Source organism: Sciurus carolinensis, chromosome 5, assembly GCF_902686445.1.
Source record: "Sciurus carolinensis chromosome 5, mSciCar1.2, whole genome shotgun sequence".
Taxonomy (NCBI): domain Eukaryota; kingdom Metazoa; phylum Chordata; class Mammalia; order Rodentia; family Sciuridae; genus Sciurus; species Sciurus carolinensis.
In genome coordinates, this window is record NC_062217.1 from 12,294,247 (window position 1) to 12,319,100 (window position 24,854).

At 41.2% G+C, this 24,854-nt stretch overlaps 1 protein-coding gene across 12 annotated transcripts in view; it reads left to right on the forward strand.

The window, feature by feature from the left end:
• Dock9 (dedicator of cytokinesis 9) overlaps positions 1–24,854 on the forward strand; it is a 273,347-nt gene that overhangs the window by 241,519 nt on the left and 6,974 nt on the right. For 5 of the 12 annotated variants that reach the window (XM_047553253.1, XM_047553257.1, XM_047553258.1 and 2 more), the window contains exons 45-51: positions 1,674–1,780; positions 13,994–14,116; positions 14,756–14,869; positions 15,078–15,083; positions 15,534–15,569; positions 16,383–16,529; positions 19,666–19,876. In XM_047553253.1, coding sequence (XP_047409209.1) covers positions 1,674–1,780; positions 13,994–14,116; positions 14,756–14,869; positions 15,078–15,083; positions 15,534–15,569; positions 16,383–16,529; positions 19,666–19,876 — 744 coding nt within the window. Of the gene's footprint in view, positions 1–249; positions 328–1,673; positions 1,781–13,993; positions 14,117–14,755; positions 14,870–15,077; positions 15,084–15,533; positions 15,570–16,382; positions 16,530–19,665; positions 19,877–24,854 lie in introns of all 12 variants that reach the window. The other 7 variants (XM_047553255.1, XM_047553260.1, XM_047553256.1 and 4 more) reach the window with 3 other exon arrangements.

Here is a 24,854-nt window from a genome sequence, read left to right on the forward strand (position 1 = left end):
GCCGTCTGCTCACCTAACACTGGAGAACAGCAGCACCAGATCTGGGCTAATGAGAAGCATTAAAAAGGCACAGATGCCAAGGCCATGGAAAGTCTGTTTCTGACACAGCTGGCTAGGTGGGATGGGATGTAGGGGAGTCTGGGTCTGTCACACGTGAGGACTGAACAAGAAGGACGTTGAAGGGTTCCATGTTCACTCAGTGCTTCCTGCTGAGGCCCTTTATCAGGTGACACATTTCCTCATGTTTAGACGCGGAACTAGCACTCCAGCGGGAGCCTCCTCTCTTCCCCTGCAGCCCTAGCACCTGTCGGAGGAGGAGCCGGGGAGGTGAGCCTGAGGGTCGCCCGCTCCCGAGGGGCCCCGGCTGCTCTGTTCACGGGCCGTCCAGTGGTGTGGGGATTTTCTGTTTCGACTCTGCACGGACAGTCTTTGCTCTCCTTCCCTCACCTTTCCTGGGCTCTCCAGGTTGCTGGCAGTCTGTTCCTATGGGCAATGAAAGGAAAGCACTTTGGCCATCGTTTTTGTTGTTCCCTTGAAGTGGAGTTAATATTTAAATGTATTCTGTAGTCTAAACATGGGTGGTTGGCTTTTACTTTATTTTGTGTATGTTAATGTATCCTCAAGCTCCTAGATCAATGCTTGTCACTTCCACATAACTAAATCAAAGCAAGACTACACTAAGACCATGGTAGAGATGCTAGATAACCTGGGAGTGGTTAGAAACCTGGACAATGTGCAGCAGAAACATCTCTGGTTTTAGGTTCTACAATTTCAAGGCTTGATTCCAAAATGCTCGTGTGTTCATTTTTCCCAAAACACAGGAGATGGTCATTTCAAGTTTTGACTTGTGTTTTACTGTGAATAGACATCTCAAAACAGAGTAGCAGAACATTTCAAGTCCTTCCCATGAGCATTCGCATGGCTGGCATTATGCAGATGCCTAAAACATTTAGAAGGGCTGCTCTAGCTCAGAGTTTCCCTTATCTTAGACCTTGATCCCCCCTTCAACCTTCCACCTTCTCCCCTTAGGGGAACAGATGCTGAGGCCCCAGAGGTATTCCTGCTGTCCATTTCCTGGAGAAGAAGGCCCCTCCTCCTCCCAGGCAGCTGGTGGGGAGCCTGCTATCGCAGCCCATGTCACACAGCTGCAACTGTTGGGTTCCTTCTGGGAGGAGAAGGGATGTTCTAAACTTGAGTTATGAGTTATAGGTTATTCCCAGCCAGAGGGGCAAGATGACTGACTGCTTGAAGAAAATAGTTATTTTTTAAGTCTTCTGTTTCTTTCATTGGCTTTGGTTTCGGCTTCTTAACTTTCCTCTATATCTGAGCAGGGGTCATCTTACCAAATCAAATTTTCACTTGCTTGTTATTTTTCTACCATTAATTTGGCTCAGTAACTATTTCTCAGTTTATTGATAGTTTATTTGAAGGCCGAATGCACTTTTTAAAACAGTGGGTGGAGAGAATAAAAAGGATGAGAAAGTGAGGGAGGTGAGGGGTAGATGTGAGGAAAGGGAGAGGAAAAGCACACAGAGGTCCCCAGCCTCCCATGTGCTTGCTGGCCTGACACGTGAGCGCTTTCAGAGTAACAGAAACAATACAAGCAGGGAGAATGCTGGAGTCCAGCCACATCCGGGTTCACCGCCCTCACTGTCTCTGCTTTCTCACCCCAGGCATGTTCAGGCAGGGGTGCACTGCCTTCAGGGTCATCACCCCCAACATCGACGAGGAGGCCTCCATGATGGAAGACGTCGGGATGCAGGACGTCCACTTCAACGAGGTGAGTGCCGCGGCTCCAGTCGGTGTTCCCGTGCACTCATGCACCCCGACAGACTTCATGGGCAGCAGCAGTCCTGTAAGCTAGTGACATCACAGACGTCTTAGCCTGTGTGAGCACCGTCTGCGAGATCCTAGCCACGCCCTTCCAGGACACTCCCCGCTAGTTGGGTGGTGTGTAAGGTACTCGGGTACCTGGAGCCTGCTGATCCCCTGCCAGGGCATCACCCCCTTCTTCCCTGCCACAGCTGCTGCCTGCACACTCAGCCCTAACTGAGGTTGTTCTCCAGGCAGCTCGAACAGCAGCCACTGCTCTGCTGTTGGCCCTTCTCGCCACGCCTCCTCCTCTCTGGAGAGAGGGATTGAGGGGCCAGTTCATAGTAAAGTGGGGCTGAGCTCTGAGCAACACTCCCAGAGGCCCCATGTGTTGACCACAAAGTTTCTCAGTCTTTCTGGCACTTCCTCTGGCATGTGAAGTTTATTGCTGTTTCCATCTGACTTTGATTATCATCTACAACTCTAGACATTTCCCCCAGGGCCGGACACTCAAAGCCCTGAGAGGCCAGATGGGACCCAATTCCTGCCTCTATTTGGGTGCTATAGCCTGCTAGGAAACAGGCCACCCTCTCCCAACCCCATGCAGAACAGAAGGTCTGACGTTATATAACTAGCAACTCTGAAGCTTCTTGCCAAAACAGGATAGTGTAGCCATGTAACCACTTATCTATGATCAGAGAGCTCTGAAATAAAGCTAGGAATTTTCCTAAGAGCTGATTTCCTGCTTGCATTCACTGTGTTCTCTTTTCCGGGCGTATCTACTACAGCAGTGTATTCCTGTGTACCTGCCTCGCCCCCCACAGGGCAGAATGAAGCATTCCGGGTAAAGCTTTTAATCCTGCCCGTCTGCTTAGGCAAAACAAAGTTGTCCAGTTCTTCATGTGGCGAGAAAGAACCAATGGAGCAAGGAGTACTTAACCTTGCCTGTGGTGTTCGTGTTTTTTTCTTGACTAGGGGACCAGGGTGTGGCAGCACAGGGTTAATGCTACAGCTTTTAACCATTTTCATGCCAGTAAGGAAGGCCCCTGAGCAAACCTCTCCTGGGACATGAAATAGTCCAAAAGTCACTCAGTTATCAAAGGTAGTCCTGGAACTCTTTCAGGAGGTCTTTTTTTTTTTTTTTTTTTTTTTTTTTTAACACAATACCCTTATTTTATTTATTTATTTAATGTGGTGCTGGGGGTTGAACCCAGTGCCTCACACATGCTAGGCAAGTGCCCTACCACTGAGCCACAACCCCAGCCCTCAGGAGGTCTTTGAGGCCCTTACTTTTCCAACTCAGTGTGAGGCTGGATTTTCTTTATTTACATCAACCCAAGTTACACATCAGACAGATTGAATGTAGAAGCTCGAGACTCCAGGTTTCGCCTACAAAGTCAGACAACAAAGAGAGTTATGATAACGTAAAACAAGGCTACTACTCTTTTTTTATTAATACCATTTTTTCATTAACAGTGTAATTTTGGTTAATATATTCTAGTTTATCATTTTAACTAAATTAACAAATACATTCTTTTATCTTTTTGGTTTTTGTTTCTACTATTGTAAAATTTGAAAGAAAACATCCACATAAACAAAAATTCTTTGAAGTTCTCAGTAAATTTTAAGATATGTAAAGAGCTCTTAAGCTCCAAAGTGTAAGAGCCACTATTGTAAATTATCTAGCCTTGACGCTCAAAATTAAAAATTAAATATGGAAAAAGAGCATAATATATCAAGTGTACTTCATGAAGTGGTACTAGGGATTGAAATAAACGCATAAATAATAGGGATTGAACCCAGGGGCACTCTGCCACTAAGCTACACCCCAACCCTTTTTTAAAATTTTTATTTGAGACAGGGTCTCACTAAGTTGCCCTGCTGGCCTTGATTTGTGATCCTCCAGCCTCAGCCTCCCAAGTAACTGGGATTGCAGACATTTGCCACTATGCCTGGCTACTTCATGAAGTTTGAAAAACTACATTAGATAGACACAGTAGATAAATTCTCTGATTATCTTGGGAAAGGGGATTAGGGGATTAAGTTAGTTATTCCACAGCATTAACAGTTCCACTGTCTCCCACCTTGAAATGCCTGGACATGTGGTGATTTTTTTCACTTATTTTACTTTTTACTCTAAAGTGTGAAACCTTTCACTAAGAGAACAAGGACCATGTGCTCTTGGCTTGAACTCCTCACTTCAAGGCAAATTTTAACTGAATTTTTCTTTGAAATTGGCATGACTCTATTGTCTCCTTGGAGAAAAAACCCTTGCACCCTGTGCCAAGTCAGACCTCTGAGGTGCAGCATTTTATTTTGAATCAGATAAGGAAAGCAAGTATGCCAAGAACAATTAGATTTGAAAATAAACAGTTTCCGTAACCTACTCTGGAGGGACAATAAAGTAAACCCCGTGTTTGCTCATCTGATTAAATGGATCGAAGTAGTCACGAGAGTCAAACGAAATAGGCTCTGAAACCAAGTGCAGATTTATGAATGGCACCCCCTCTGAGTAAGAGCCAAACATGTGACAAGGACCACTTTATCAGCTGTTTTCAGAATATGAATTTGCCACCCTGTCCTTGAGGCATAAAGTTGGTAAACCTTTAACAAGGTCCATAGTACGCGACAATCTGTATGGTTAGGATATGACATAGCAGGGTTATAAAATCACGCTCAAGCCCTACACATCAAAACTGAACCTGGCAGGAAGGGCAGAGAAGAATGTGTTCTAAAACGAGAAAACAAATTGCCAGGTTCGTGTTCACGTGGGCCACTCGATGTCTCAGGAAAAGAGCACGATGGAAATCTCCACCAGCAGGGACAAAGTCTGGGAAGAGCTAATGGGAAACGAGTGTGTAACAGTGTGAAAAATCATTGCCCTTTTAATCTCCGTTAGTGGGTATAATTAAATCTCTCAGATTCTCCCAAAGTGATTTTTTTAGGGGCACCATCTAAAACTGCACACTTGTCTTAGTAGCAGGCCTCGGATGAGTTTTCACTGGTACCAAGTCTACCTTCCTTGACTCTGATCCCAAGAGCACAGTCCCTCCCAGATGTTTTTGGTGAGATATTAGATAAAGAGAAACATCCAGTTCTTAATTACAGTTTTGTTCCACAAGTCTGGACCTGTGTAGATGGAAGGATTCTGAGTTCCCTGTGGTGCCAGAGTTCTGCTTGGTCCATGCAATTTTGAGATTCCTTTCTTCTTGACTGATGCAGCACCAGGGTCCTGGCAGTTAAAAAGTGAAGAAAGTCTAATAAAAGGACTGTTTTTTAAAAGTTCAAAGAATGGTTAGGGAAACCAACAAAGAGTGTGGAAGTATCCACCTGGTTGGCAACAGCTGTTTCTCACGCCTAAAGGGGAAAGGGGCGAGAGAGGGGAAGGGTGGGTGGCAGAGTCTCCTGTGTGCTCTCACTCTCCTCCCGCCCTGGAGTCTCTTGCTTGGGCCTGTCCTTGGCCCCAACCAGTTGGGAGCCAGAAGGTGGGCAGCCTATTGTGCAGACAGCCATCCTGATGTGTCAGCTTCCCGGAAACTAGAACTAGGAGAACAGGACTGAGAGGGAATTTAGAGGGCAAGCTAGAGAATGCAGGGGGACCTTGTAACTCGCCTGTTTGCTTGCAGCATTTCCTTAACTCTGGAATGAGTCCTCATGGCACTCTGCCTTCTTGCTTCATACCAGTCTCATGCCGAATGTGAGCCTTTCCTGGTCTATGTATGGTCTATGCCATGTTTTTCAGAACCTTTTTATGGGTTTTTCTTGGTGATTTTGCTGTTTAAAATGGCCCACATGTAGTGCTCAAGTGCTGTTTAGGGTTCCTAAGTGCAAGGACACTGATGTGCCTTACACAATCAAGCATGAGTTCTAGTGCTATTGGATGGAATTTAAAGACTCAACAATATATGTTATATTAAGTATCTCTGTACAGAAACACACGCAAGATTCTGTGTTGATCAATTGATGAAAATGTGGAGACCAGAGGAACACCATTGGGTATAACGATTATTATATGAACTTAACCAGGCAAATGTGACTTCTGTTAACCAAGATTGTTTCTGTTCATAAACAACGTCCAGTAACAAGCATAGTATGTTCATATACTCAGAACATCCCATGAGATAGAGAAATAAGCAGAACACATCCTGCAGCTGTTGTCAAGATTGGTGACTGTGACCCTCTAGAGCTATCTAACTTCTCCTTGACTGACAGCACTCTTAGAGCCACAAAAGTTATACAGTTCCCTTCTGATTCTCCAAAACAGTAGGAGGAAGGAGCAGGGAACTTGGCCAGTGGAACTTGTGTAACTGCTTGCCTCTCGCCTGATGCCAGAACATAGTTCCTTGCTTCATCTTGAAACACATGCTGGGCCTCCTTGGCACTGAGCTAGGTGCTCCAGGAGCGAGTTTGACCAAGATGGGAGCCCTACTACAGTTTCCAATGCTTTCCTCCCATTGAGGAGAAACACCTAAACCAAGTTCCTGAAAATCTGAGTTCTTTGTGACCTGAGTTCTTTGTGACCTGGAAATTTCTATACTGATTTATGTTGATTCATCAACAAACTAATTGTGTGCCTTGTGCTAGCTGGGAGATACGTAAGTGAGGAACCCGCCCCAAGGTTTCACCTGGTACAGTAGCCCTTACACTTCAGTGTGCTTGGGAATTGCCTGATTCCTCTTATAAATACAGATTCTTTCCAGGCCCAATGGCACACACCCATAATTCCAGCTACTTGGAGGCTGAGGCAAGAGGATTGCAAGTTCGAGGCCAGCCTGGACAACTTAGCAAGACACTGTCCCAAAATAAAAATATAGAGGATTGGAGATGGAACTCAGTGTTAAAGTGCCTGCCTAGCTTGCTCAAGTTCCTAGGATTTCATGTTCAGTACTGCTAAAATATATAATATAGATAGATAGATGATAGATAGATAGATAGATAGATAGATAGACAGACAGATAGAGATTCTTATTCTTGCCCCCTCATCCCTGGATTCAGTTATTCAGTTGGGTGGGTATAAGTCCCAGGATGGATATTTTAACAAGTGTCCCAGGTGATTATTCTGATGCAAGTGGTCCTCAGCTGTGTCTTGGGAAAGGAAGTAATAGAAGTTAACACTGTTCATGTGCTATATGGTAGAGTTGTACTATGAGAGTAAGCCGTCACCTGAGCCAGCTCACAGTTTTTCAGATACTTGTTAAATGGTCGATGTAGAGATAGCATCTAGCTTTATAGGTAAGGTTAATCAAATTGAATTAATCATAAGATGGAGCAAAAAGCATCTAAATAAAAAAAATTTAAATTCCCTGCACAAATACAGGCTCTTAGGGGCATTTTTGTGCACACATACATACACATCATGAGAGATGTTATTTCCACAGACAGATGCTCAGTGCTCTCAGCGCCTTTGCTATGTCACACTTAAAAAAGGGACAGACCAATTACATTTTTAAAAGCTTCCTCAATGGCTCATGAACTTTGTGCACTGATCTTTTTAAGTCTAATCTAATATCATAAAATGCATACTTCCTGGATGCGTAGAGTTCATTGAGCCCCCACTCTCCAGTTCTTCACATATGTCAACAATTTAGAAAAAAAATATCCAGGTGTTTAAATTTTAAACGTGGCGATTAAATCATAAAGCAGTTTGTATGACTGCTGCTCAAGGTTATCAGTTTCTGACCATTTTCTGGATCAGTTCTGGCTTTCAGGTACTGTGATTGCTGAGAACCAAAGCAAACTAATAAGTAGAATTCGTGCTGAGAATGTTATTCATATGTACTTCAGCGTATAGTTACTTTGTCTTGGTTTTTATGACTTCATAATTTTGTATTGACATATGGCCTCTCAAATTCTGTGGTTACTGTCTGTTATTTCTAGTCAGAGAATTATTACTTCATGCACCAGCTGTAAATTTCTAGATACAGAGTTGACATTAGCTTGAATAATTTACCTTATCAAATAAAGCTTTGATGTTTAGTAATCTACACTCTACTTTTATGAGAGGATTAAGCTTTTTTAAAAACCATTTTTTAGTTTATTATTGGAAAAATCTACTCATTTCATTTTTATAGCATATATTACCATTTCTTTGCATAATCAGTGATATTTGAATTGATAAACTACAAACCTTGAGTGTTTCCTGAGTCAGAATTCTTGATAACCATCAAGAATAGTGATATTTCATATTTTCTAAACTCCATTTGCTTTATCAGATTTTTCCCAACCATTTTGGTGAGTCTCCCTGATTGAAGTTCATCTTTCTATACCAAATATAATGTTACGGGTTTTTCCATAAATGAGTTCATTTATCCTTATCATATACACATCAGATGTTGATACTCATATACTGCTTGGCTTCAGGTTTTATTGTTATTAAACCTTCCACCTGTTTCTAGTTTAACTGAACAAGAGTAAAAATAAGTATTCAAATCTCATTCTACAAATTAGAATCATTTGACTCAGAAGACTACCAGTACACTCTTCTTGATATGTATTTAGGAAATGACAAAATATAGGGCTGCTTAAAACGTACCTGAAAGGCTGCTGTACACAGATAACTTATGTGACTAGACAGACGCATTTGAAAATCAAGTAATGTCTTCCTCATGTAATGCTTCCTTGTTGTGATAGTTGATAACGTATGTTTTTGTGGCTCATTAAATGATCTACATTTGTTAACTTTATTTATTTATTTGTTTATTTTTGCATAGAAAACTTTGTTCTGGTTTAACATGTCTACCCCTTCCCAGCTTCCCAACCTCCTCTCTTGCCACTCTCTGATTCAGATTTTATTCTCCAACCCGGAAACTACTTGGAAATTCCTTACGTACCATGCTGTGTTCACTCTCTTGCCTTTGCCCAGGCAGTTCCCTGGACCTGGAATGTCTCCCCTCTTCCCCTTCTGTCCGCACTCCCTCTTTCTTCCTCTGCTTGCTAACCTCCCCTGACTGTCTTCGAGGACTCAGTCGTCATTTCCAGCTTTCCATGCTTCCCCTTTCTCCTCTCTGGACAGATACTGCTCCTCTCTGTAGTTCTGATGCCCTGCGGTTTCTTCATCATGCACCTACTGTAATCTCTCCATGGCTCCCTCACTGGACTCTGGGTGCTAGGAGAGCAGGAATTGCTGAGCTCTGTGAGAGAAGGATATCTGGCCTCCTTCGTACTCACCCAGGGACCCACTGACTACTGTTAAATCCATCGGTTCTCACTCACTCCAGAGTATGTGCATGTCACCTCCTTCCAGTTGGTCATGAGTTCTGGCTGCTCTGAAAGGATGTCTGTGTGTTTTCAAGGGCTCCCTATTCAAAGTAAATTTCATTTATGTCACTCAGCAGAATAGACCTTCCAAAATAGGCTGTTCACAATTGGTAAAAATCTATCAAGCAATTTTTGTGAATTACACAGTCTTAATTTACTTATGGATTTAGTTTTAAAGGTCAAGCCAGTAGTCAAGCATGGTGCCTTGCACATTGTAGATGCTTGGTCAAATGTTTGAACAAATGTTCAAATAAATGAATGAATGAATCACTGATGTGATACTAATGGGTACGTAATTATAACTTTTATAACTCTTGGAGAGGAATTTTTCAACTTTCTTATGAAATTGCATTAAAATCACTCCACTTTCTGCTATGGTATAGAACTAAGAATCTTCTGATCCCATGATAATAAAGAGGTAGGATCATTGTACATTTATTTATATCTATAATGTGGCCTTGGCATACTAGTAGGATTGGTTGTAGTTTTACACACACACACACACACACACACACACACACACACACACAAATTGCACTCATGTTTGAAAAAACTCAATAGAACAGAAGGGAGCAAATGATTAGTCTACAAATTAAACCTAAGAATAGTTTTAAAGTGGAAAAAATTCTATAACCTTGATTGTGCGATGTTCTGATCCACAAGAGAAATGGAGTCTTCTAAGTCCTTCCACCTCTGCTGCAGTTCTACCCTACAATGCACAAGACAGCCCCCTGTAACGGGAATGAAAATGCTCAATAAATACCCACCAGCAGTATGTTTAAACAAAGATATGCAAGAATACAACACTTTGTGATAAAGGGCATCTCAGTCACCTCATTTCTCTACAGCAAAGGACACTTATTCCTACTTAGTAATATGGCTAATATTACTAAGAAAAATACAAACAAGACGGAAATATGTGACTACCCAAATGTATGTGACCCTGTGGGATATTATGTAACCCAGTAGAAATAAGATAATTTAAAAATCAATGCAAAGTAGAAAGCAGAGACTGAAGTAAGAGAGGTTCATTTATTTGGCCTACTAATTACCATACACAACTTAAATTTTTCAGAGCATTTCAATGGGTAAATTTTTATTGGTCCTTACAAATATTAAGGTTAGACATATATACATTTCATACATTTTACAAATGTGGAGAAGTATGAATACTGTCATTGAAATTGTACAAGCGTATTCATATGTTTTTCTTTTATCTAACTTTTATAAACAGGAGCATAAAAGGAATACAGAATTTGTTATACTTAGTGTGCATAGGTTGTCTATTGGGAAAGATTTGAGACAAAAGTAAGAAAGGCATGCCTCTTCATAAGACAAATGCAAAGGACACAGATGATGTAAGAAAGTTTTCTGATTTCTCCTTTTTTCTGTAGCTGTGGTAGTGATCACTATCTGACTTTAATGAGATCTATAAAGCATGAGGCAAATGGTACACCTTTTACAGTCACACAGATGACAGTTTTATTATTTGTCTGTTACAAATAGGACAAGAGTTAGATGGTCTTACTTAGATAGTATTTTCTGGTAAGTTGATTCACAACTGCTTTAAAAATGCTTATTTTCTTTGGCTCTGTAAACCTGTACTGAAACATTAGAGCTTGCCTGTCATTTACAATATCACAGAGAATACAAGCATGCTTTATATATAAAGCTTGTTTTATAATTATATATACAAGGGATATATATATATATATGGGATATATGTATTATATATAAGGGATATATACTATATAATATTTATATATAAGGATATATAATATATTTATATATAAGGGATATATATATATATAACAAAATATTAGCAAATTTAATCTATCAATATATAAAAAAGAGAAATGCATCATGACCAAATGGGGTTTATTTCATGAAGCATGGTAGGTTTGAAATTGGAAAAACAATCAATTTAATTCATTATATTCATGGAATAATTTATAAAAACCATTTGACCATCTCAATAGAAGCAAAAAAATATTCAACAAAATTCAACATCTATTCAAGATTTTTTTTAAAAAACGAGGAATAGAAAGGAACTTCCCTAATTATTTAGGGGAAAAATATCATATTTAATTGTGCAAGACCCAAGAATATCTGCTTTCACCACTGGTGTTCAACATCATGCTGGAGGTTCTAGCCAGTGTATTAAGTAAGGAAAAAAGATATGAAACTCTCAATATTCACATGAGACAAGAATTTACAAAAGAGGCTACTTACACTGATAATTCAGATTAGCAGGATAATAGGAGGTAAGATTAGTATATATCAGTCAATTAACCTGCTTCACATTTAGGGATTCTTATGTCATGGTTTCACTATATTATTAAATTATTTTTTATAATCCATAGAGGACTCAATATTGTTAAAAGTTCAGTTTTCCTAAACTTATTTATAGATTCAAAGCAGTCCCAAATTCCCATCAGAAGTTTGGGTAGAAATTGACAAACTGACTCTAAAATTGATATAAAAATGAAAGGAACTAGAATATTCAAAACAATTTTGAAAAGAAGATTTATTCTAACCAAGATTACTATAAAGCAGTGGTTCCAGCTGGGGACAATTTTGCACACACAGCCTCCTCTCCCCCCCAGTGTACATTTGACAGCGTCTGGAAACATTTTTTATTGTCATGACTTTGGGGAAAGGGGAGATGCTACTGCTACTGGCATCTAGTGGGCAGAAGCCAAGAATGCTGCTAATTACCCTACAGTGCACATGACACCCCCCTGCAACAGAAACTTGACCAAGATGCCAGTAGTATCGCTGTAGAGAGCCCTTCTTATAAAGCCACAGTAGTAATGAAAACAACATTAGATTGACAAAGGGATATCAATGGAACAAAACATGAACCCCAGAAATGGGCCTACATACATAGTCAGTTGATTTTTGACAATTTGATGGAGAAAGGATAAAAGAATAGACTTTCATCAAATGGTGTTGGAACACTTAGGCATACATATATGGAAAAAAGAAAAAGAACTTCACACTTAATGAAAGATAACTCAAAGAGGATCAGAGTCCTAAATGTGAAATGTAAATTTACAGAACTTTTGGAAGAAAACAGGACAAAATCTCTATAAACTTGGATTAAACATTTCTTAGACATAACATCGAAAGCACAGTCCAGAAAATTAAAACTTGTTAAATTGGACTTAAAATCAAGAGCATCCAATCTTCAAAAGACACTTTTATTTGGAGACTTCAGGGTGGTATGGAAAGGTGTGTGCTAGTTCTTTCATTTTATTGATGTAGTTTTTTCCTCTGGTTGTTTTGAAACATCTTTCTCTTATTTATCTTAGAGATGAATTAATTAATAATTCAGAAATAACTAAATCATGTTAGACTTTTCCCTAAGTTTCATTTTCTTATGTTTTCTTCCTCTTTTGTGCATAAAATTCCTTTAAGTGCCTTCAGAATTGTGGTTTAGTGGCTATTGATTCTTTAGTTTATGCTCGTCTTGGGAGGTCTTAATTTCATCTTCAATTCTGAAGGATAACTTTGCTGACTGTAGTAATCTAAGTTGGCAGTTGTTTTCTTTTATGGCTAGAAATACATCATTCCACATCCTCTTGACCTTTAGAATTTCTACCAAGAAATCTGTGTTATTCTAGTGGGTTTGACTTTACAAGTGATTTGGTACTTCTCTCTTGCAACTTTCAATATTCTTTCCCCATTCTGTACTTTCAGCAGTTTAAATATAATATGACATGAGAGGTTCTTTTCTGGTCATGTCCATTTGAGATTCTAAATACCTCATACCTGGAAGTTCATACTTTTCCCTACATTCGGGAAACTTTCTGTTATTATTTCACTGACTAGGTTTTCTATGCCTCAGAGAAAAATCACAAATGCGGTAAAGAACTTTTATCCAAAATACATAAAGAATTTTCAAAATTGATTAATTAAAAAATCCATTATAAAAATGAGCAAAAGGTGTTAATAGATGTATTACTGAAGCTGTTCGGGGACATATATGCGTGTGAAAATTTATTCAACATTATTAATGAAACTCCACTTAGATTGTTCAAACAATAAAAATTTCCCTTTAGGAAATTCTATAGAGAGATTAAATCAGTGTGTCCAAACCTTTAACAAAGTTATCTTTGATACAGTTAACTTTACCAGGGCGGAAGGGGCCTCTTTATTCTGTTACTAAGGCAGATACCCTTCTGTGGCCATGAGGTGAATGTCAGCCCCAGTCAGGCTCCATGCTGCTTCTCTCTGTCCTGTCTGATAGGAGCATTTCTGCCCAAGCATTCCAAGTAGGGGTCCTAAAACTCAACCTGATTGACTATGGCAATGACTATGGCCAGGAAGCAGGTTCAGCTTAAGTAGTGTAAATTTGAGCTCACGCCCCAATTCTTGAGCCGTGGGTAGTGTTACCTTTCTCAAAAGTCCAAGGATGCTAACAAAAACAGTGACTAGAAAGAAATGTCAAAGAGAAGAGGAAAGCACGTTGGTGAAGTAGGCATGGTACCCACCACACTCCAGCACCACATTCCTGCAAGATGTTTGGCTGGGGTCAAAGTCATGTAGTAACCATGTTTCCACCTTGTCATTGGTCCTTAGAAAGGAAAAAGAAATTTCCAAATTATATGTATAAGAAGAGAACGGAGAACAAAAATTGAGGGCACATTTGAAACTATCAGTGTCAGTTTTTCCATGCAAGTTACTAATACACAGTCATGCAGTGTGACCCATTTTTTATTTATGCATGTGAATATGGTTGGAAAAATGGCTTCCCAAGAAGAACATAAGCTGTTACAAACATGGAGTTAGGGTTTAAAAATTTTATTTCTTTTTTGAAATTTCCCTCTGACAGTCTTACTAGTTACACATTCCAGAAGGAATATATTCTCCTAACTCTCCATAATGCTCATCTCTGTCTGGTGACCTTCTCTTTGATCAGGAAGTGCTGATGGAGCTTCTGGAGCAGTGTGCAGATGGACTCTGGAAGGCAGAACGCTATGAGCTGATCGCAGACATCTACAAACTCATCATCCCAATTTATGAAAAACGGAGGGATTTCGAGGTATCTGGTTTTTTTTTTTTTTTTTTTTTTTTTTCTTCTTCTTTTCTATTTGAGAGCCATGGGACATATCCTAAGACCTACTTCTATGCAAAGAGAGCAGGCCTCAGTTCACTAATGAACTGGTGGTCTCTGACCTTCCACATTACACCACAGGTTGTCTTCCGTTTCCAGCTCCCAAGAATCAGGAGTCAAGAGTCTGTGTAGATCCCTGCAACCCATACCACAGGATTTCCACCAAAGCACTCCACTTCTGGAGGTTGCCACAAACAGAATTTTGCAATCACCAGCTTCTCTTTTCCTCAGAACTCTTCCTGAGCCCATCTGCTTGGGAAAATAGTGACCCTTCCATCCTTACATAAGTGGGAGGTCTACTGCTTAGCAAATCAAATGGAATAGGAAAAGTAGAAACTCAAACTGGCATGGGAAGACCTTCTCTACTCTAAAGTTGGGGGGTCCTCATGGGCAGTTTGGCCCTTTTTAGAATTTATAAATACTGTGTTACCCAGTCAAAATATATTCTTATTTTTTGGCAGGAATTCTTAGTAGGAATTTTCACCTACATTATCACATTAATTGTTATTTTAAAATTGTTTCTACTATTTGCAAGTGGGAAGAAATGGGTTCTGTTCTGCTTTCCAGAGGCTAGCTCATCTGTATGACACACTTCACCGGGCCTACAGCAAAGTGACTGAGGTCATGCATTCGGGCCGTAGGCTCCTGGGGACCTACTTCCGGGTGGCCTTCTTTGGACAGGTGAGCCTCCCCTTCAGTTTGTAGACTGTCCTGAGTTCTTTTCTTGTTGTTGTTGTTTTTTAACTCTTAAGAAGTTATAGCTTGTAGATTTTCTGTGTTCTATAAATGCTGATTGAAGAATTTGTCATATTAATATGGTTATCTTCCTCCATAGTAAACTTTCTGCTTTTTTCCTTTCTTCCTATCTTTTCTTTATTACTTTCTTAAGGCAGCGGTAAGTTCTTCCTCCATAAGGCATTCTTAGTGGCATCTTTGGTTCTTCATGTGATTTGCAAGTTTCCTTTTCAAGTCTGTATGTATATCTGTCTAGTCATTACAAACTCAAAAAAAATTAACATTTTATTTCATTCACAGAAATAAATCATCTGTTTCTTTATACATCTGTATTGCATGTTTTAAACCAAAATTAAGACTTACTGGTTTTCTTTGTACCTTTGCATCTTTATTGTTTGTGATATAATATCTCCACAAGTACATTTATCATTGTAATATTTCAGAAACCCTGTATAAGGGGGTTTATTTAAATTTAACTTAAATTTTAACCTTCAGTCTCTAACATTATTAAGTGGTGTAAATTGTCATCTATTTATTTAGGGTATGTGGTTTTCTGTGAGCATTATATAACCTTCAATTTATTCTTTTATTGTCTCTTATAACCTTATAGCAATACCAGTTTACAGACAGTGAAACAGATGTGGAGGTAATTACAGTAAATGCTTAAAAAGCAAGTAATGTAGTGAAATTACTGCATCTAAACTCCCAGTTTGATGTGGATTTTTTTTGTTCCATGTTAGCCTGCTTTTTTTTTTTTCATATATTGTGGGTTTTTTACCATTCTCTCTTTTATTTTAGATGAGAAAAAAATGTTAAATTTATTGCAAATATTAACCCCAATCTGGACTTTTTAATTGTCAACCTTTTTCACTTCCCATGCAATTCTAATCTTTGGAGTCAAACACAATTGGTACTAAAACAAATTATGACAGGTGATAATGAAAATATTTTGATATTATGCTACAGGCCTTTAATATTTTTTCTCATCAGTGAAGCAAAATCAGATTTACTAAAACTTTACAGGACTTTTGCTAGTCCTACTCCAGACCTGCATACTTCATGCTGTGAATTGGAGAGGTCAGAAGAAGGGGTACATTGCATTTCTGAGGCCTGCTTCTTGCAGGCTGCTGGTCACTTTTTAGTGAGTTCTGCTTCCTGGGAATGTGAAACAGGCTTGAGTCCCATCGTTAGACTTTACTGAGGGAACAGTCTTGAATCCCAGATCTTTCATTTCACTCCACACTTAATGACAATGTTCTTGAATAAGTTTGCAATTTTGTGTTTTCCTTTATCTTTGTACTTAAACTCCACATTATTACCATTTTTCTCCCTGTTTGGACAGCCTGTTTAGGATTTTATTTTAGAATCATCTCCCACCCCTTGTAACAAAAGAATCCTTCCTTGGTGTTAAACCTTGGGCTTATACCTGGGACAGCACTAATTGTACTTCCTGTCACAGGGATTCTTTGAAGACGAAGATGGAAAGGAGTATATTTACAAAGAACCCAAACTCACGCCTCTGTCAGAAATTTCTCAGAGACTCCTTAAACTTTACTCAGATAAATTTGGTTCTGAAAATGTCAAAATGATACAGGACTCTGGCAAGGTATGACCATGTTTAGATAAGTTTCATAACAATATGGTATTATTTTGATTGATTACATGTGTTTTGTTATGTATGATATATTCATAAATGTGTATAGAAAAGAAAACTCAGGGAAAATTAAGGACTCTTTGCCTTGAGTGCAGGTATATTTTTTTCTTCTAATTACCTTTTGTGCTTTCCATTAAGCTTCTTTTACAAAATAATGAACATCTGAAGGGACATGCTATTTTTATAGCCAGTATTCAGGAATCCCCAAAGTGTCGGTCCAAGGCTCTGTTCCTTGCTGCCCTTTTCTTTTTTTTTTTTTGCGGTGCTAGGGATTGAACCCAGGGCCTTGTGCTTGCAAGGCAAGCACTCTACCAACTGAGCTATCTCCCCAGCCCCCTTGCTGCCCTTTTCTGCTGCACTTTAGCACAGGGTATGTGACTTGACTGCCACTGATGCTTGGATGTACAGACAGATGGACAGACAAATGGGTGAACAGATGGACAAGTCATGGAATGAACTCTCTAGCCAACATGGCTGAGTCAATGAACTCTTTCTGTTTTGAGTAGCTGCCCTCTAGTGTTTGTATGTCGTGAGGACCCTTCTTGAACCTACCCATTTGTCCTGTGCAGTTATATGTCCCACCCTCTTCAGACATTGGGACATTCAGCCTCCTCCGGGCCATTGGGTGTCCTTCTGTTACCTGAACCTTAAGCACAGATGGCACTCCTGTTCTTTGCAATAAAAATGCTCCTTTCATCAACTCTCCAGCAGTGATAATAAGTACTGCTTCTTTCTGAGGACACCATTTTGGAATGGTCTGTAGTCCCTTTTCTTTCTTGAGCCTTCCTTTGGAGTGCCTATAACCTGAAATCTATTTCTGAGGGCCTTTTATTTTCTTCAAAGAAGAGCCTTCCAGTCCCCTACCTGTGTGACTAGGGAGCTAGCAGGGAACAAGGAAGGTGGGGGGTGAATGTCTGACTGCTGGATTCTGGATGCATCGGAGGAGAAAGAGGGAAGGCCCCATGTGTGGCCAGTAGCCTCTCATTTACTCACCCTCATTCCACACTGTACCTTGTCCCTGCTTTCTGCTGAGACTAGTGGCCCTACTTCAACACCAAGTTCTCTAGAGAATGACCTCTGCTCTCTCTGAGGTGGGGACTAGGGAAGGAAACCTAGAGTTCCCAACTCCAGATGCAGACTGGTGGCCACTTGTCCTGCTTTCTTCCCCACACCTTACATGGGCACCCTAATCCTAGGGGCTGGTCCTCCATGGAATTCTGAGGGAATTACCCCACCTGTGGGATCACAGGTTAGCACTCTGCACTCTGCTGAGTGCGGTGGTACATCTCCATATACCTATCTTCCAAAAATTCATTTAAGTCTCGCATCCACTGCCGTCATCTGTTCTTCCTGGGTCCTTGTGGGTTAATTTTTGATGTCATTTAACAGAGTTGCACAAAGGAAAAGGAAACAACAAATGTTATAACTAGAAACCTCAACACAACCTTACTAAAACCCACTTACTCCAAAGACCAAATGACCCAGGTCCAGTTTGCCTTTTTCTTTTGATATCAAAACCTTTGCCTGGTCAAGAGGTAACGTTAGCATTACAACCTTTTCTCCAGGTTCTCAGTTATTCTTTTTCCCCATTTAATATGTGGCCCTTGGTACAGCAACTGAGTTACAGGGTCCCCTCCTCCACCGGGCACCAGCCCTTCATCCTCACTACAAGTATATCCATGTAGCCTGGGATATGAAGGGAAGTGCCACCCCAAAGCAGCCATCAGGGCTCCACCCCCCACCCTCAAACTGTTTCTGTGAAAGAAAGTCAAATTTAATAGGTTCAAATACACTGATGATGACTGGCCAGATAACTTTTTCTAAAACACAGACAACTTTATACATTATCCAGCCTTCTAAGTTTAAGGCACTTTGACATACATTTTGCATTTTGTTCACAAACATCTTTTAGGAAACAGTGAAACCTCTCATTCCCACACATTTGCCTGTCCTTAAATCAATGTTGCCTTCCCAGTACTCTGCACAGTAAATTTTTCCTGTGTCTATTTTTATTGTTCTAGAAGGTTGAATACAAATGAAATGTGAACTATTGATTTGTCCCCCTAGTCAATTAGCTTTTCTTTCTGGATAGAAAATACTTGTACTTGAAAGCCTACTGTAGTACTAAAAGCATTTATGTGCTGAGTTAAAAAGAAACTAACGTGCCATTAAATTATTCTTAATCTGTGACTGTATTAAGTCAATTAGTCCACAGCTGTTTGCATCTAATCTGATCTATCAACAGATTAATAATAATGACAGAACCTTTTTGCTGCTGTTCCTTAAATAAACATTTTTTTCTATAAGCCAAATATATGAAAAAACAGCTTAAGAAACAATCAGAGGAACCCACACTAGGAATCACTGAACAAGAAAATTATCAGGGTTTCCTCCAAAAAATTCAATGTCATGAAGAAGAAATAATTGGGAATTCAAGCTTAATCAAGAATAAAGAGATGGGCTGGGGATATAACTCAGTTGGTAGAGTGCTTGCCCTGCAAGCACAAGGCCCTGGGTTCAATCTCCAGCACCGCAAAAAAATAAAAATAAAAATAAAATAATTCAGAGGGTATGGGGTATGTAGAGCACTTGCCTAGCTTGCACAAGGCCCTGGGTTCAATTCCCAGTGCTGCAAAAAAGAAAAAAATAGAGACAACTGAATGTAAAGTATGATCATTGATATAAATAATGTCTAGACACTTTAAGGAAATTTTAGTATGGACTGAGTATCAGATGATATGAGGGAATTATTGTTAATGTTAGTTATGATAATATATCATAGTTATAAAGGAGAATGTCATTTTTAGGAAAAACTGGTTGAAATGTTATGATGTGTTACCACTTTCTTTGAGATGGTTCAGATAAAAGGAGTCTGCATGTACGTGTGTGTGTGTGTTTTTGAAACAATAGAGCAAAATGTTGGCAATTGATCTAAGTAGTGGGTATGTGGATATTCCTTGTACTATATTTTCCAACTTTTCTGAAGTTTTCCAAAATATTTACTAATAAAACGTTGGAAAATGCAGCACAGGCGAAGCTTGAGAGCTTCCTGCAGATGGCAGCGGTCCTCAGTGTTGCTCATTCATAGGTCAACCCCAAGGACCTGGATTCCAAGTACGCCTATATCCAGGTGACTCACGTGATCCCGTTCTTTGACGAGAAAGAATTGCAAGAAAGGAAAACGGAGTTTGAAAGATCCCACAACATTCGCCGCTTCATGTTTGAGATGCCTTTTACCCAGGCTGGGAAAAGGCAGGGTGGGGTCGAAGAGCAGTGCAAACGGCGCACCATCTTGACAGGTACGACTTTGCTTGGTGTCCGTGCGAGCTCTCCATTAGGGATGCAGGTGTGCACCGTTAGTCACCTTAGGTAGCGTCCTTCGTGCCCGTTCCAGTTCAGCATTGAACACTCATATTTTTCCATTTATCGGTTTACTCTTCCTTCTTTCTTCAGACCAGAAGTTCATGTCCATGTGAGGTCATTTACCCTCTTTAGAACCTGAAGAAAACAGTGGTCCCTTTTCTGCCCAGAGGTTTTCACACATAATTCCAGGTGACACAAGAACCCCTCCTGAAGCCCACCTGGAGTCCTCCTGGCCGTGGCCACCTGGTCAAGAAACCACACTCAGAACATGTCCCTCTCACCAAGCTCTGCTGCCTGGACCTGCTCAGTCATTTTAGGCTGACAGAAGAAGTGGTGGGTGAGGCTGGATTCCTCCCACCTGGCTGTTGACAGTGGCTGCTGAACTGCAGCTGGGGGCCCCCAGCCCCATGAAGCTGCTGACTTCAGAGGCCGCCTCTTAGCTCAGGCAGTTTCACTTGACCCTTTGGCACTGCCATTGACGGCCCATTCTTGCAGATGTCTTTTGTGTCCTTTCTCGGTTCCTGAAAAGTGTAGAGTCACCCTGAGGGTGACTTACATTCTTTGGGTGATTTGGGTGATGCTTGACCCACCTATTCTTAGGTTAGGATCAGGAATATAATTAGGCTAACCAAAAACAAAACATTTTCTTGACAGAAAACTAAACCATGAGAAGCCAGTTTAGAAAGGCAGGTGTTTTCATAGCCATCATTTGGGCACAGTTTCCAAAGAGGCGCCTTAGTTCAGTAGAACCAGGAAGCACCCGCTGTCTCCCTGGAGGTTGTTGCTGGCGAGCTTTCCCTCTGGGGAATAACAGAAGCTACGGCTACACATTGTTACGTGTGAAAGGAGCTCTACTAAGATGCCTCACTTCAGGCGGTTCTCCGCTTTCGCTTTAAACTGTGAGTTGTATCTTAGTTGAGATGTTACCAAAATAAGAATATGAGTCATAAAGAACTCAGAACAGTGTATTACAGGGAAATGAGACAAAAGTTAAAAAAAAACAACTTAGACTTTTCTGAGGTGTCTCTACTCCTGCTTTCAGAATAAGATGACATGTGACATGTAAAACAGAACCGCATTGTCCTGCCAGACATGAGTCCCTCCCATATCTAGATGCACTGATTTTCTAATGTGCACCTTCCTAGCAAGTTCTCATTAAATAAAATAAGTGTACATCTGGATGGAATATTCATGGGAACTAGCAGCATACAGTGCTCATCTGTACGTGACCATGACTTCACTTTGTTTCCTTAAATCAGGTTGTCAAAGGTTATCCCAGGACCAGCAGCATCAGCAGCCCCTGGGAACTTGATAGAATCCAAGCGTCCCAGCCCCCAAACCTGCCGAATCAAGAAACTCTGGGGTGGGACCCAGCTGTTGTGTCCAAGCCCTCGGGGGCGTTCTGAGGAATGGCTCAATCTGAGACCTGCTGCTTTACAGAAAACCTAGTTCACTGTGGAGTCCAAGTCAGGGGTTTATCATGATTATTGTTGAGGTAGCATACTGATTCATAAGATAGGGTGTTTTCCCTGAGCAAATGTCCTTACGGGTTGCAGTTTACATTTGTTGCAGAACTATTTTAGATTAGATAAAGGATGTGAGTGAGCAAAGCTCTGTATGTGCCAGAACAGAGGGGACAAAGAGTAACTGCACTGCCCAGATGGGCGGAAGAGTCATGGCTGGTTGGTCGGGATTAACTGCTTCCCACACCTGTGGGGCTGAGACGCAAGGCCAGCAGGGAGCCTGGCCTGGCATGCCTGCGGACCCTGGTCACAGCCTCCCTGTGTGAACTTGAGCAGGTCACCAGACCTCTCTGTGCCTTAGTTTCCTCATCTGTAAAGTGAGAGTTCTAACATTTTTTATTTTTTATTTTTTATTAGTTGTAGAAGGACACAATACCTTTGTTTTATTTATTTCTTTTTATATGGTGCTGAGAATCAAACCCAGTGCCTCTCACGTGCCAGGCAAGTGCTCTGCCGCTGAGCCACATTTTTCTCACATTAAATAGTTTTGTAATTGTAACCAGGAGGGGGAAGAACTTACTTCATTTTGCTAGATTTCATCCACCACTGAGTTTCTTGCCTTTTGGGGCTGATAATGAGGAGAGGAGATTATAGTGCAACAAAGTACACACACACACACACACACACACACACACACACACACACACATCAGTTTGGGCCCTGAAATATTTCAGAATATTGAAAGGGTGGTTCTGAGGTGGAGTACAGATTTAGAGAGAGGAACATGCAAATGCAGCCAAGAGCACGTGTGCCCTCTGCAGCCTTGGTTAGGGATGAGTACAGTGGGCCTTCTGAAGACTCTAACTCGAGAACCTCCCCCAAGCTCCCCAGATCCCCAGGTTTCCCTTCCATTGTTTTGCTTCAGACCTGATGTCTGGCCTTCCCCCCATGCTGGCCAAGACTCACCTTCCTGGATAGCACCTGGTTGGCTGCAATAGTGTCATCACAGAGAAGCCCCAGGTCACTCCAGCCTCCCCCATCGGAAGTCTCGCAGGAGAGTGAGAAGCTGAAGCTCCAAAGCTAGGTTCTTGTGTCCCAACTAAAGAAAATTTAAAGTAAGACACGAAAAACAATGCAAAAGAACTTTGTTATAAGTGAAAGTAAAGTAAGGCTCAAGCTAAAAGTACTCTCAAGAGAGAGTGGGCCATTTCCAAGCAGGGAATATTGTTCCAAATTTATTGATCTTTCAGAGTTGCCTTGAGAGCTGGGGTCCACCTTTTGCACTCTTAGTCAACCAGGTATTCAACTCCTCCTTCACATCAGCCTTGAAGTGTTTGACCGTAGTTGGTCCTCCCCAACTGTCCTGGTGGCCATCCTATTTAAGGGGGCTTCATCTACAGGTCAATCCTATGTTGATGTGAATATTAGAGTCAGTAGCCAGACAGAATTTACTGTGGTGCACCTGCACTACTAAAGAAAGTTCTCCTCTGAAATACATAGAGAAATCTGTGGCCATAAATCCTCACTGTACAGTGACCCCAGTCAACCCTGTCAGGAGTTACTCCCATTGATCTTTCTTTTTTAACATATTTCTTAATTGGCTCCTTTTTTCACCTATTTATTCTGAAGGTTTATGCACTTATAATTTTTTATAAGTTATTCAATATTCTTTTGCCTTCAAAAGTAACTTAAAGAAAACCTGTTACCCTGCTATGTTATTGGTTTGCATTCCACTGCTCATTCATCTACTGCCCAACCAAAGTATCTGAGCCTGCCTCGCAGCATTTTCCTGTCTTGCTTCTTTCTGGCTCTTCTGCCAAGGAGTTTCTTCCCAGTCACTTTCCAGTCTTCCACACCAGCCCACACTGCACTCATGTTGGGAATTCCCACTCCCGTCCAACTTCCGTTCCCTGTGAGCTTTTCCTGCAGGCTCCACACACACCACTGTGTCTGCACCTCTCCATGCAGGGCTGCAGGTCTCCGCTGTTTATCAGTAATGTCGTGGCTGCTGTGTTGGTCACCTGACTGTCCACCTTCCAGGGCTAGTGTGCTCTCCCACGTAGTCTTTGGGGCAGTGATGCATTCACTCACTTAACAAGGTGCCTTGGGCCCTGGCAGAGTTGCAGCTTGACATACTCATAAACAAAGATCTGTGGCCTTGAGCCGCTTCCATCCCAGCAAGAGCAGACAGACGATAGTCAACAGGATGAGCAGATGTACCTGTGTTAGATCTCAACACGTGTTCTGGACAAAAGCAAAGGAGATTGGGAATGTGAGATGGAGCGGGGAGGATTGCAGTTTAAGTGGAGGGGCTGGGGTAGGCCTCACCGAGCAGTGCTGGGTGAGGAGTGGCCATGCAAACATCTGGAGGGAGAAGAGGCTATAGGGGCAGGGATCACCAGCGGGAGTGCCGTGCCCAGGGCCTTCAGGGAACAGAGGACTGGTGCGACCAGAGGGAGAGGAGCCGGCAAGGACAGCAGTGCAGGGGGCCACTGGGAGAGCTGTCCTGGATCACATGGACCTGGTAGCTCGGGCGTAGACTTCAGGTTTTCTCTGGGTGGTATTGCCGTACCTCTTCTCTCTTGAAGTCTCTAGTTCCCAGCCCAAGCAGCAGTGGCTCAGGATTTTCACCAAGCAGAGTCAGTGTGATCCATGAACGTCACTTGGTTTCTTCCTCTGAAATAACGGTGATACCACACCGTGGCTCTCAGGAATACTGTCACACTGATTACATTTGTTGTGACATGACTGTTGGCCTCATGAAACATGTCAATAGGTGCTTTTTCTGTAAAAACGAGAACATAGTAGCATTCCTGTATACAGCACACCTGTCTTTCCAAATCCAAGTACACCTCTGGTCAGAACACCACTCCCCCAGCTGGTAAGCAGCAATGCCCAGTTCGGTTACACTATAAAAGGAAATTTCGTTCACAGAGAATTTATCAATCACAGTACTGCCATCTAAAAACTGTATATCTGCAAGGACACAAACCCAAGGCAGGAACCTGTGGTCTTCAACTGGTAAGACATTTTGAGAATAGAATAGGCCTATAAATGTAACCAGTGCGGTTGCCTTGGGCGGTGCATTTTTGCTAGCTTTGTTCAGACATTGGTGGGCCCCTTGGACCTCTGACTTATAGGAACTGTCCCTCCCAAAATGGAAACCCATTTTTTGGTGTGTCCTTCCTGAATTAACTCTCCTCAGTCCCTTACTAAAGAGTAAAGAATTCAAACAACCACTCTCAGCTTTTGCTTGTTAAAAAATGAGCTTTTAAGTGCATATCATGTCTGTTAGTAAATATATATTAAAGGAGATTATTACAGTTATTCACACTATATGTATGTTATTATAGGAAACAAGATGGACATGTGCAATCAACCAAATCAGAACCTGCTGTTTCTCTTCATTTTTAAGCTCTTTGATGTTGATATGTTCAGATATCTATGACAA